Source organism: Siniperca chuatsi, linkage group LG9 (genome assembly GCF_020085105.1).
Source record: "Siniperca chuatsi isolate FFG_IHB_CAS linkage group LG9, ASM2008510v1, whole genome shotgun sequence".
NCBI lineage: Eukaryota > Metazoa > Chordata > Actinopteri > Centrarchiformes > Sinipercidae > Siniperca > Siniperca chuatsi.
The window spans coordinates 11,823,451-11,835,895 of NC_058050.1; the positions used below are offsets into that span (position 1 = coordinate 11,823,451).

Sequence of the window (12,445 nt, forward strand, 5' to 3'; positions counted from 1 at the left end):
TTCAGCCCTATCTGTGTTGGTTTAAAATATTTCTAGATAATCCAGAACAAGGGAAACAGCATTGGAAACGAGTGCAGTTATCTCACCTTACTGGCTAAAGTTTTTCTATGTCTTGTCTTTGCTATGCTGAATTTGACACTAAATAACATAATTCAAAATGGATTTATTTCCAGTGAACATCAAGAGTGACTCATGGCACCGCAGTTAGATTGCCACAACTCACAGATCACTACATGGTCTTCAGGCTGAGACGCAGCGCATTTTCACTGAATTCAGGATGTGAAATCATAGGCAGGGTTCTCCTACATGCAAACCTCTGCAGTAGCTGTTGTGTAACCTGTTTCTGCCTGATTCATGTCTGTGAGCTACAGGGAGTGGTCATTGGGGTCTTTGATAGCCTATTGTCCCAGGAATGTTTCCAGTCTCTCTCCACTTCCACTGGGACAAAAAAATTTGTCAAATTTCCACTCAGAGATTTCCACAGCAACTCTGGTGCTATACTGAGGACAAAAAAGTGCACCCCATCCTGGCTGCCTGCTCTCAGGCAGGTGACATGCGAGAAGAGGTCAACTTTTGTGTGCCGTTCCAAATTCCTGCCATTTCATGAGCTTGCTTTGTGTCTGATCAGTGAGGGGAGTAAGGAAGAGCTGAAATGTGACACATGTGTAATGCTCTTCTGCCCTTTTTCAACCAGCTGCAAACATCGGGTGGTGCCATGGTGACTGAAGTTTGGAAAGTTTGGATCAGGCAGGGAGAAGGCGGCTCTGGGGTCCAGTCAGCCTGGAGGTAAGACAAAAAAAACAAAACAGGAGGCCGTCAGAATCGGAGCCAGACAGCCTGGAATGCAGCCAAACCTTGAAATGAACAGTTCCTCTCCCCCTCCCTTTCTATAGTGCCATATTTCTCTCGCTCTTTTTTCTTTCATGCAGCATTTTTTCACCACTTTTCTCCCTCAATCTCTCCATTTCTCTGTCTGCCCTCCATATGCTGCACTTTTATTTCCCTTCCTATCTTTCTTTCCACTCCTCCCTCTCCACCTCCCACTGCTCATGTGAGTCAGTACCTGCTCATAATACCTCTGAGTTAATATGCTGATCTGGACACACTCATTTTCTCAACAATGGAAAAGTGGGAAGCCATTTTGCAAGGTAAATGTTTTTAATTGCTCACACCCAAGTAATGCATTTTAAAGGCATACTACACGAGCATGTCAGAGTAAACTCTATATACATTAGGAAATTATTTGTGCTCTATCTGAGCAGTTAGAAATTATATCTTTGTATTGCTTTCCACTTTTCCTCTGTTGATATAATATGCTGCACAGAGAAATGTTTTATTGTGGGAATATTGTATTTTCAAGCTTTCACATTTTAACTAAATACACCTTAACAAACAAATAAACACACACTGTTCCAGGTCCTTCTCACCCCAGCCCCCATACACAATGGTAACAAGAAAAGACACTACAAAGAACTACAGAGTTTTTTTTAGTTAAGTTTTTATAACAATTCCACTGCTGATATACAGGAGGTAACATGTCTATGTTATCCAAATAAGGCTGCAAAGAAGGTCTTACATCCCTTTCTAAGACTATATGTGATCTCTTCAATGGGAACACAGCTGTTCCTGTCAGAAAACCATTTAGCTGTAGAGAGAGGGGGACGTCCTTGATATTCTTTTAGAGATAACCAATATTTGCAAAATTCCCTAATAGACAAAGCTCTGTGTTCATTCCTATGAGTTTTGTCAGATATGCCAGAAAGTGTGAACTTGAATACATATCCAGGTACAGTGCAAGAAAGAGCCTTCCACAAGTCCACATCTAAAACATCTCTGTTCATTTAGGTTTGCACAAATATTCTCACATATAGTATAAACATTAAGTGTACCCTGCAATGTAGGTGCCAGGTATATAGTGGTGCCCACAAAGCAAAAAACATTTAGCCATCAAGCAGAGATTCCAGGTGGACTTTAGACAGGATGAGAAGCTGCATACTTGTGACAGAACATGGTCTCCTCACTCAGCACCCACAGGAAAAATCTCTCTGCTGCCAAACTGGTTTCCATTCACAGCCAGTGTTAGACTACAGTACTCCAGTTCCCCCAGCAGGTGTCAGACTGATACACATTACTGTGGCATGCACAGCCAGAATAAAATGCCTTGAGGGAAAAAGATTCACCCAGAATCTCTGACAGCAAGCAAATCCACATCAGCTAGAGACATGATAAAGGATAGGAGGGTGTGTAAAGTGGAAACCAATAGATACTGACATGACTCTAAATGAGACTGATAGGCTTGTTGAGGATAATGGACACACAAGAAGTAAGCTGGACACAGAAGCATCACTGGGGATAAAAAGTGCAGCAGTGGTGGTCTAGACGAGGAGGGCTGGAGTGAGAGAGAATGTGGGGTAATTGCAGGAGAGAAAGGAAAGAGAATTGTAAATAATAGAGGAGAGTTGGGAACTCCTCATACACAAGGTTTTGTGTGAGCACAAACATACAGGCAGACGTCATGAGTGCAGAGACTCCATACCACCCACACACAAATATAAAACACCCGAAAAATGTGTGTGCTTAAGAATTCAAGCTAGAAATGGTGAACTGCCAGCCTAAAGCATCCACTAATAATACACATAAGCTCTATCTCCCACTGGCTAAAACAAGGTGAATCACATAAGCACGGCCTTTAGAGAACACCTTAAGAGAGGCTGCCTTTTTTCATAACAACATTTATATCTCTCCCTCGTCCCCACCAACCTCCTACGCCCCCTTTCCTCCTCTAAAACAAACCACAGAGAATTTCCTCCCTCCCTTCATCTTTTTCTCTCCTTTTCTCCTCCCTATGTGAAACCCAATGCAGGCGGGCTGTCAGATACACACCCTCCCTTCCTCCTCAAGACACACACACACATTCTCTGTCTAACTAACTTAGTGGCTCCTAAGGTGGTTACATGCGTAACATGTGGTTCCAATTAACACATATAGTAACACACACTAGCTGCAGTTAGGCTCAGCAGAGCACGGAATAAAGATATATGGAAAGCAGTGGGCAGTGATGAAGTAATGACAATGGGAAATGGAAAAATGGCATCTTTTAGAGGAGGTTTAACCAGTCTGAGCTTCTTTTTTTTTTACCGTTACTTTTAGAATGACTTTACAAACAGGTTTTTCCATTCATCCTTAGAGTGCCTGAACGAAACATTATTAAAGATGTTATTCATTATTCTTGAGGTGCAACCTACAGCCAGGAGCTGACAGACAGATAGTGACAGATACATGAAAGTCACTGATTACAGGAATGTGGTCTGTGTGGGTCCCCGAAATAATAATAAACAGGGACTGCTGCATTTATATTCAGTGCAGCATCATCACCCCAGATAAGAAAACAAGAGTCGTGCTGACAGGAACATGATGGAAGTCGTCTGTGTCATGTCATGTTGCAAGGCGGTTTCATGCCATTGCACATGCTTTGTTAGCATTGGTGTAGGTGTGTGTGTGTGTAAGACTTAGAAAGGAGCGGACAAAGATGGTGAGAGGCAGTTATCTCTGTAAATGGCCCATGTATCATGAGTGAGATTAGTGTCAAGAATTTCTTCCCTCTGTGGTTGACCTTGTCTCACATTGACAGTCCATACTGTAGATCACCAGGTTGTCACAGGTGTACTGTATATATATGAAGCATGTGCGTGTGATTAATCTTATTAGATTATGTCCTCAATTAATTGGTTAATCACTCTGTCTATAAATCATCAGAAAACAGTGAAAATGACGGTCTAGAGCTCAAGGTCATGTCATAAAATGTCTTGTATTGTTCGACCAACTCTGTCCAAAACCAAATGATATTCAATTTATTGTGATGTAAGAGAAGGAAAAGCAGCAAAATCTCCCATTTCAGAAGCTGGAACCATCAAATGTTTGGCCTTTTTCTTGCATAATAACTTAAAAAGCTAATCGATTATAAAAATAGTTGAAGATTAATTTTCTGTCGATTGGCTAATTGATTAATCGACTAATCATTGCAGCTCTAGTGCGTGAGTATGTTTGCTTCTCAGTAATCAGACCTGAGACGGGGTTAAATACATCCTACCTGAAACAGAAGAATGTGTAAAGAAAACGACAATCAAATATGAATTGTATTGACAAGGATCGACAGGTAGAGCAGAATAGATACATCAAGATTAACCGAGGATTGCAGCAATGACGGGGAGAGACGCGAGAGACTGACTGAAGCATTATGGCGACATCCAGACAGTGACTTACACAGTACGATGGGCAGATGGAGGGGGAATTGAGAGGATACACTCTAATATACTCTGCAATTACACTTATCAGAGAGGGAGTTGTACATTTTCTTTTCCCATCCGGCTTCAGGGTATGCGAACCAACAGCCCAGAGTGAAGCTGACCCCTGCAGCAGCCTATAGCCTCATCTCCTTTGTACCAGTGGGAACCTAACAGAGAGAGCTAACACTCATCTATATATAAACCCACAGTGCAGGGATTGGCTGGATTATGTATGATTTGTTATGTCTGGCAAGTCACACTTTAAACCCTTTATTAGTTATATTACATACATGCCTCTGCATCTAATTTTAGCATATATTTAATTGTTAAACTAAATGATTAGATTGCTGTCTTCTTCCTCCGTTCATTCTGGCGTGCTAATTTTTATTTCACACAGCATCATCTCCACACCTCTCCCGCACATGACTCACTGTTCTTTGCTTTCCCTCCCATCACTCCCCCCATCTGCCCATGTCTTTGTCTCTCTGTCCTTCCATCTGTCATGCTCTCTTCCTGTCTTTCTTCTCCACCCAATGCATGTAAAGTCAACAAAACACGAGTGTCCACACATGCACCTCCACACACATACCCTCTTCACTGTCCAGGCTGCTCCTGCGTCATTTGCTGGGCAAACACTTATAGAAACAGCAAACATACATTTGTTATCAGCAAGGAGATGGGCAGGGGGCTGCCCAGACAGAAGAGGAGTAAGAAAGACAGGCACGCAGGATAAAAAAAGCAAAGAAGAGAGCAAGTGGTGATATTAAACTGAAGTGAGACAGGGGGATTGAGAGGGAAGGTGGAAGGTTGAAGGTGTAGGTGTGGTGGTGTTAGGGACATAGATAGTCAAATGAGAGAGATAGATGTAGATAAAAGAGCCGCTCTCTTTTTTTCTCCAGGGAAGAGGGGATGGCGGGAAGGAAAGGAGGCAAACACAAAAAGAGGGAACAGAGGAAGACCTGGGGATGTGATTCAGAGTGAACAGAAAGCAAGCTATAGGCGCAGAGATGACTGAGGGGCGGATCAATACGGAGAGACGACGGAGAAAGAGGTGGAGACTCAGTAGCGGCTTGACTGTCAAGGAAAACCCTCTGCTGTTTTTTTAAGGATTGTTTTGTATTGGTGTATTTTTTTGAGTGATCAGTGTGAGGTAGGCAGGAGGAGGGTGATTGAGGGGGGAGATGGAGAGGGAAAAGGCACGAGGAAACCGCTGCAGTGCATTGTCAGGCTGAGCGCACACAGGAGAGGTAGACGGAGAGAGAAATCCCCCATTTTAGCTCAACAATATTACAGCAGTGCAAAGATATCTACAACAATGGCAGCCTGGCACTCTCCATACTGTGCTATTGATCTTATAGTGGCAACCCAATACACACACAGTCAATCTAATTGTTGTTAACCTCTCATTAGATTAATGCCTGCGGTTGTTTTGATCTTTCTGGTTTACAAATTATCTAGTCATATTATTGTCAGTCCCAATAACTTCAATTGTTTAGGTAAATGTAATAGTGACTGCAAATTGAATTGGATATTATAAACCTAATGTAAGAGGTAACATATTGGTGACATTGATACCTATTATTTTAAAAAAATAATGCTAATAATGCCTCACATCTTTATTTAGTCCCAATCTATTTCCCTCAGGCATACTGACTTACTAACCGGATCTCTTCTAAGGCACTGCACCGGAGAGAGAGAGCGGGAGGGAGAGAGAGAGAGAGAGAGAGAGAGAGAGGGAGGGAGAGAGAGAGTGAGTGATCGAGCAAGCGCAGGAGGGAGAGAGAAAAAGAGACAGCACAGGAGAGCAAGAAAAAGAAGCTAGAGCAGAGAGAAAGCGAGTCACAGGAGGAAGAGGGAGAATGCACGGTGTCTGGGTAACACTTCCTCGCTTGTATCCAGGGCCTTTGTGAATACACCATGGGATGCATCGGCTCCAGGACACTGAGTAAGCCCTGCTTCTCTTCCCTCTCTCGTTGCGGGCTAGAGGGGGGTTTGGGGGAGGGCGGGGTGAGGAGGAGGATGGGGGTCTTGCAGGAGCAAGGGTTTGTGTGGAGGCTACGGACAGGCTTTGTATATGTGTGGGTGAGCTGTTTGCTTCCCTTTCAGTGCAGTGTATAAGCAAGCTGTGGGTGTATGGTCACAGAGGCTGTATACACAGTATACAGGCAAGATGTCAAAGACAATATGTGTTAAAATGTGCTACTGTGTGTGTGGTTGCATCCCCCACCTCCCTGCTCCCCTCCCTCCTCCCATCCCTTGAGTTATGATGCTGTTTGGCAGTATGTATATGTGTGTGAGTAGGAGGCAGAGAGGGATGGAGAGGAGAGAGAGGTGGGAGAGGGAAACGCTGTGATAGTGCTTATATACAGGGAAAAAGAGACAAGGGATAATGCTGTTGTCAGGGGCGTTTGCACAGTTTATTTTTGCATGAATAATAGGGATAGAGAAGGATAAAGAAACGAGCAGCAGAGGAAGAATTTCAGTGCAGGCAGGCAGGCAGGGAGGAGGGGAGACGGATGGATGGCAATGGAGAGAGGAGGAGAGGGAGGGGCAAATACGTGCAGGCGAGGGTGTGTGGGATTGATGGGAGTTTTCAGGTGAGGACCCTCCCAGATAAACCCATAGATAAGGACCCTCCCAGATAAACCCATAGATGACATGTTAAGTCATGTTACTGCTGCAAAGTGTGAAAAGACTGGGAGGGGTAGTATAAATAATCCTTTTTCGTAAGTCAGTTTGCTTGAATAGAGTTCAGATATGTTGCAGTGCATTTTCAGGTCCTGCACGTTCTGCATGCTCAAAGGTAAAAATAAACGCAGACTTCCTTTGGTGTTAAATATTAATGGACCCCTTAGCACATCAGGCTCTTAAACATATTTATGGAAAAGCATCAGTCTGAACACTTATTTTACATCACACTGAAAAGTGCATAAGCTTTACAGGGGTCATGCATGTGAAAACCAGGTTACAGATAGGCTCTCCAGTGTGCTTGTGCAATTCCCCCCCCCCAATACTAAATGTAAATTCTTGACGAAGAGGATTTTAAAAATATCTAGAATACGCAAGTGCAGAAGAAAGAGTACTACGTGACACAGTTAGGAAGGCAGGTGTGAACTGAATACAGCAGAAACAGTGTTACAGCAGCTTGGGCTGTCGAGATTACAGTATTTGACAGATTACAGAGCAGGAGAGGAGGTTAGGATCCTCTGTCAACACTCAGGTCAAGACAGGAGACCTTACAAGCCCAGCAACTCCAGCTGCTGGAAATAATGTGACTGAAGAAGACAGAAAGCTTTGGAAAGGTGCCACATTAATCTGATTGTGAGTTACCTGAATACTGATGCTCATTTTTATACAAGTGATCACAGAAGCTTAAGAATTCATTAAGGCTGCTCCAGTAATAGCAGTTACGTTTTCTAATCAGGGATAAGTGATGAAGGCTGTGCTAATAGAGAATATGCTTAAGTAAACATTCAAAGTACACTGCAGCCTGTCAGTCACATGTAGTAGAGATTGTACATCTACTTAATGGAATATTTCTCTTCACTTTGCAAATGTTATCCTAAACTGTGCGCATTATAATCGAACATGTATGTGTAAATAAACAGCACTTAGGAGAAGGAAGTTTTCAAGCAGCTTGTGTGCCTGAATCTGTGATTCTCTTTTAAGCAACAGAATCAGCAGCAGTGCTGCTGGTCTAGAGGCGTGGTTGTGTTTATCCTGCGTGAGAACGGCTTTAGTGTGTGCTATTGATCGGCCTTCTCAACTGCAGTCCACGCTGCCAAGCAGAGATCAACAGGAGGAGCAGCAGGACTGGATCTGTGTCTTTACAGGAGTATCCCTGATGTATCTGATCTGATGTAGCTGGTAACACTATCTCTCCCAGCTCCATCATATATGGGAGTGTGCTCCGTGGTCAGGCTGTGATATCGGTTTGTACCCACACACTGCCATATTATGCCGTAGTATAGTTATCTATTCCTGGCAAAAATCATGCCTCTGTGTAATCTGTCTGTGCTCAGCAGGTTGCCAAAGGAAACTGTACATTTTACTATGTTTTGGATGTCATAGGTAATGTGACACCAAAGAAACTATAGTTGCATCTTTTTAGTAATATCAGTATTAATAAAAGCCTTTATTATCGCCTGTAAGGACCATGCTTTGCCCTACATCATTCTTAACATTGATATCACTTGTTATTAGAGGTCTGGAGGTTTAAATTTATTCAAACACAAAGCCCCAGACATAAAAAAAAACTTGAGGCCAAAAAAGCAGCACAATGGCAAATGTATCAGACAGTGATAAATGCAGGCAAAAATAAAATGAAAAACGTCAGTATAGTTGTGAGGATAGTTGTTCATACTGCAGGTGTGAGTTTGTGGCTGTTAATTCAGACCCACTTGAAAAATGAGGGTGAGTTTTGCCAATAAAAGGTTCAGTCTACAAATTCATTATCATTGCAGTAGGTACAGTATACTGTATGTTAATGGTTATTTTGGGTCATGTTTTAAACTGAGTGTCAAGGAAAGGTACTGACCCGAACCCTTTTTACATCTGCTGTAGCCCAGCTGCCCCTCACCATCACTATTACTGGGTCACGTGAAGACAGGCCGTGATGTACAGTAGATGAGATGTCTGCATCCATCACCCCCCAGAGAGCAAAGGCCTTGAGAAGCAGTCAATGGGAGGTGCACATTCTTCTTCGCCTCATCAGTGAGGAAAGGCAGTGAGATCTACTGCAAAAAAACTACCAACTGTATTTTTGTCAGTGACTCAGCTTGTGTGTGCAGTACACAGCTTATGTATGCCTCAATGAGAGCAAATTTCTACAGCTGCCAAACACAGTTAGTAATTCTGTTACAGCACCATGATGTTGATCACATTTCTAGATGTAGTGTTGATAATGCTGTTACTCATAATTGTGCTGAAAGCTACACATCAGAAGACTTTTTCTGTACTCAGTTACCAGGCCACGCTATACCTGTGAATGCTGGAAACATTAATCACTATATAATTTAGGGCACAGTGTGAAGGTAACTGCTGAGGGTCAGGCTGCAGTGGTGAAATTATAGATATGAATGTGGAACATTATGACAACTCTCACCTGTTTGTGCTGCCTTTAAGCAAACGCTCTCTCTCTTCACTTTCTCTAAGTTAGCTTTGGTAAACTGCCACTGCTGACACACAACTGATTCAATAAGCACTAATAGCCGATTGTGTGTGTTTGTGTTTATGTATGTTTATGTGTGTCTGCACACACATTTTTCTGGTACTGACTGAAATGTGTTTGTAGCGCAGAGTATTGCAAGTGCCACGTGCTGAAAGCTGGCCTCAAATATTTGGGCATATTCATATTCTTGTTTGCTTGTTCTTTGATCAGATAGTTCCTGACTTAAATCAAAATGTTGCCAATTTTAGACTGTTAGATATAGGTAAAGTTTTTGTACAGCAGCAGCCAACATTTGAGAATTTTGACTTCTTTTGTTAAATTAAGAAAGATATTGAAAAAATTTATAATTTTGGTATTGATACTTAAACTCAGGTATCATATAGCTAATTTAGAAAAACAGTAGCCAGCTTGAGTGTCTATGTTTCTGTATGTGTCTGCATGTTCACATATGTGTTCATGCATGGACCCGTGAGTAAGTTTACATCCGCCTCTCATATGATCTTTGATCTTTATAGTTAAGTGCACGTAGGCCCATGTATGGGTGTGAATATAATATAGGCGCCACTGTTGCCTCAACACTTTGTCCCATCACTCTCTTTTTGCTCCTGCATTACAGAGAGAGATTCCCTGCCATTAAATTAAAAAAACAAACACCCCTGCTTGCACCATGCCCTTACACACATTCAGCCAACAATTGATACCATATCCTGCATTCGCCAATTCGCAGTCTACCTGTAAACTGACAAATCTGACAGACTGAGGTGGAGGCTGATTGATTAGCTTCTGTCCAGGTTGGAAATGCCTTGTACACATGAACACATTCAAGGTGAATGACTAAGTGATGTAGTACCACAGAGACATGGTGGGGCCTGATGACCCTTACCTGTGTGAGTGTGTGTCAGTGTATGTGTGTGCATGCTTTTACATCCAAGGACTCCAATGTAGCATATATAGCATAAGGTCTTTACCTACAGATTTATGTGAGTGTGAGTGCCTCTGTGTCATATTCTCTACTGTGTGCTATTATGGTTTCCCTTGTCACTGGATGCCAGGTTACAGGCCTTGATCATTGTGGGAGGGTAATTGATTAAAATGTATATGGGTGTGTATGTGTGCCCTTGTACGTATCATTTTCAGCCTGTACGTGTATGTGGCGATCAGAAGTAAGAGGCCTGTGTGTGGGCTCATGATGGCAGTGTGTTATGAAACTGAAACATAATGCTGTGATCTTTGTGTGTCTTGGTATGTGTGAGTGTGAATATGTGTGTGAATTTATGTGCATTCATGGATGTACTCAGCATCAGTGCGCAACCAGCACTGATTGTTATCTGCAGCTACTAACCACTTCAGCGCTGATAAAGAAAAAGGGCATGTTCTTGAAGATAGGAAGTCTCCATTGAATATCAACAGCAAGACATTAAAGATTTCCTGCATACAGTGTCTGTACACTTAGCTGGTTGATTTCCTCCGCCTCTGCAGGTTTTCTTCCCTTCATCTAGAGAATCGAATAACAGCATTTTTTTCAGTTTCAGGTCTAAATATTCATTATAAATTTAGCAGGCCATTAGGATGTTAATGGTAGTAATCAGGTTTATGACGTTGGGCTGCAGCTGCCAGTGCTAAGATACTAAATGCTGTAGATTGTTAGTTACCACAGTCGTTGCACCAATGACTGCTGTAACCTATTTAATCTGCATCAGTGATGGAGACCTGCACAGGATGGCAGCCACATTCATGCCTTAACAGATTAATGAGGCGTGTCAGGCCTGCCGATGATAGGGGCATGTAGATTGGGAATGCCATTTCAAGTTAATGGCAGTAACTCATGCTCTGCTTGAGTGTCTGTATAAGTGTATGTCAGAGCTCCTGCATGTGTGTGGATTATGTCCTGAGACACACTTAGCTGCATATTTCCCTCGACCAAACTCTCCCAGCCATCTGGGCTCTGGTCCTCAGCTGTGGTCTTGCTAAACTCTGGAGCTCAGTAACCCAGCATCTGCAAATATCGCTGCAAGAGGGCTGCTATCCAAGCCGGTATCCCATTGTGGCAACCAGCCTTACTGCTGTCATGGTGAACAAGCACCAAGCCCCCCTGGTTCTTCTGCATTATTGCTGCATGGCACTGGAAGTATAAAAGACAGATGGCGCTCAAATGCTTCCCACTTCAGCGAGGGCCATCAAGCCACTACAGTCAGAGCTGGAGTTGACAGTGCAGCCGCTGCAGATCTTTGGTTGTTCGTTACGCACGGCTGCGCTGCTCCCTCTTTTTTCTCCTCCACCCGCCCTCCCTCCTTCACTCACTCTTCCTCGCTCCTTCTCCTCGGCTGAGCTAAGCCCGGCTCCCCTATGACCGCAGGGGGGGTATCCAGCGCTGCATCACTGTGTGTGCGGGGGAAGAGGGAGAGCGCCAGGGGAAGAAAAGCTGGCTCAGAGCTCTGGTCATGTGCTCTGTTGTTGTTGCTGTTCCTCAAGGAGGGATCCTGCCTTCCTTCTCAGGAGCAGAATTACGCATTCACTCACTGTGCTGCTGAGAGCCCAAGCGCATCACCTACACGAGTGCAGAAATACAGAGTGTGCCATGGCTTAAGAAACCACTGAGATGCTGGGTAATGACTACTGAACCATCATCTATAGAGATATTCTGAGAACAATAAACAACTCTGACTAATCACAGGATGATATAGACATCCAAACCCTTGTGGTTCACTTCACATATAGCACATGCTTTGATGTAATCTCATATGAGGCTGAAGCTTACAGACACTAGATAATATACATACAACTACAAAGGTACACACACTGTACTAGATGTTGTTGGTGCATTGCTGTGTAAAGGCTGGAGGGCTTCCCAGTGGTAGTTTGTACTGCTGCAGTCCAAAGAACTCTTCAGCCATATTGTGATTCATGTGGGGAGAGAGTGACTGCTAATCTACTAATTGGCCAAATGAGGGTGAGGGATGCAGAGGGGAGAGACTGAGAAAACTAAAGA

At 43.3% G+C, this 12,445-nt stretch overlaps 1 protein-coding gene across 11 annotated transcripts in view; it reads left to right on the forward strand.

Moving 5' to 3' along the window:
* fam131bb (family with sequence similarity 131 member Bb) overlaps positions 1-12,445 on the forward strand; it is a 54,892-nt gene that overhangs the window by 26,194 nt on the left and 16,253 nt on the right. For 2 of the 11 annotated variants that reach the window (XM_044208985.1, XM_044208986.1), the window contains exon 2: positions 695-786. In XM_044208985.1, the coding sequence (XP_044064920.1) occupies positions 716-786 (71 nt within the window). In that variant the 5' untranslated portion in view covers positions 695-715. Of the gene's footprint in view, positions 1-218; positions 566-694; positions 787-6,024; positions 6,232-12,445 lie in introns of those variants that run through there. The other 9 variants (XM_044208983.1, XM_044208989.1, XM_044208981.1 and 6 more) reach the window with 7 other exon arrangements.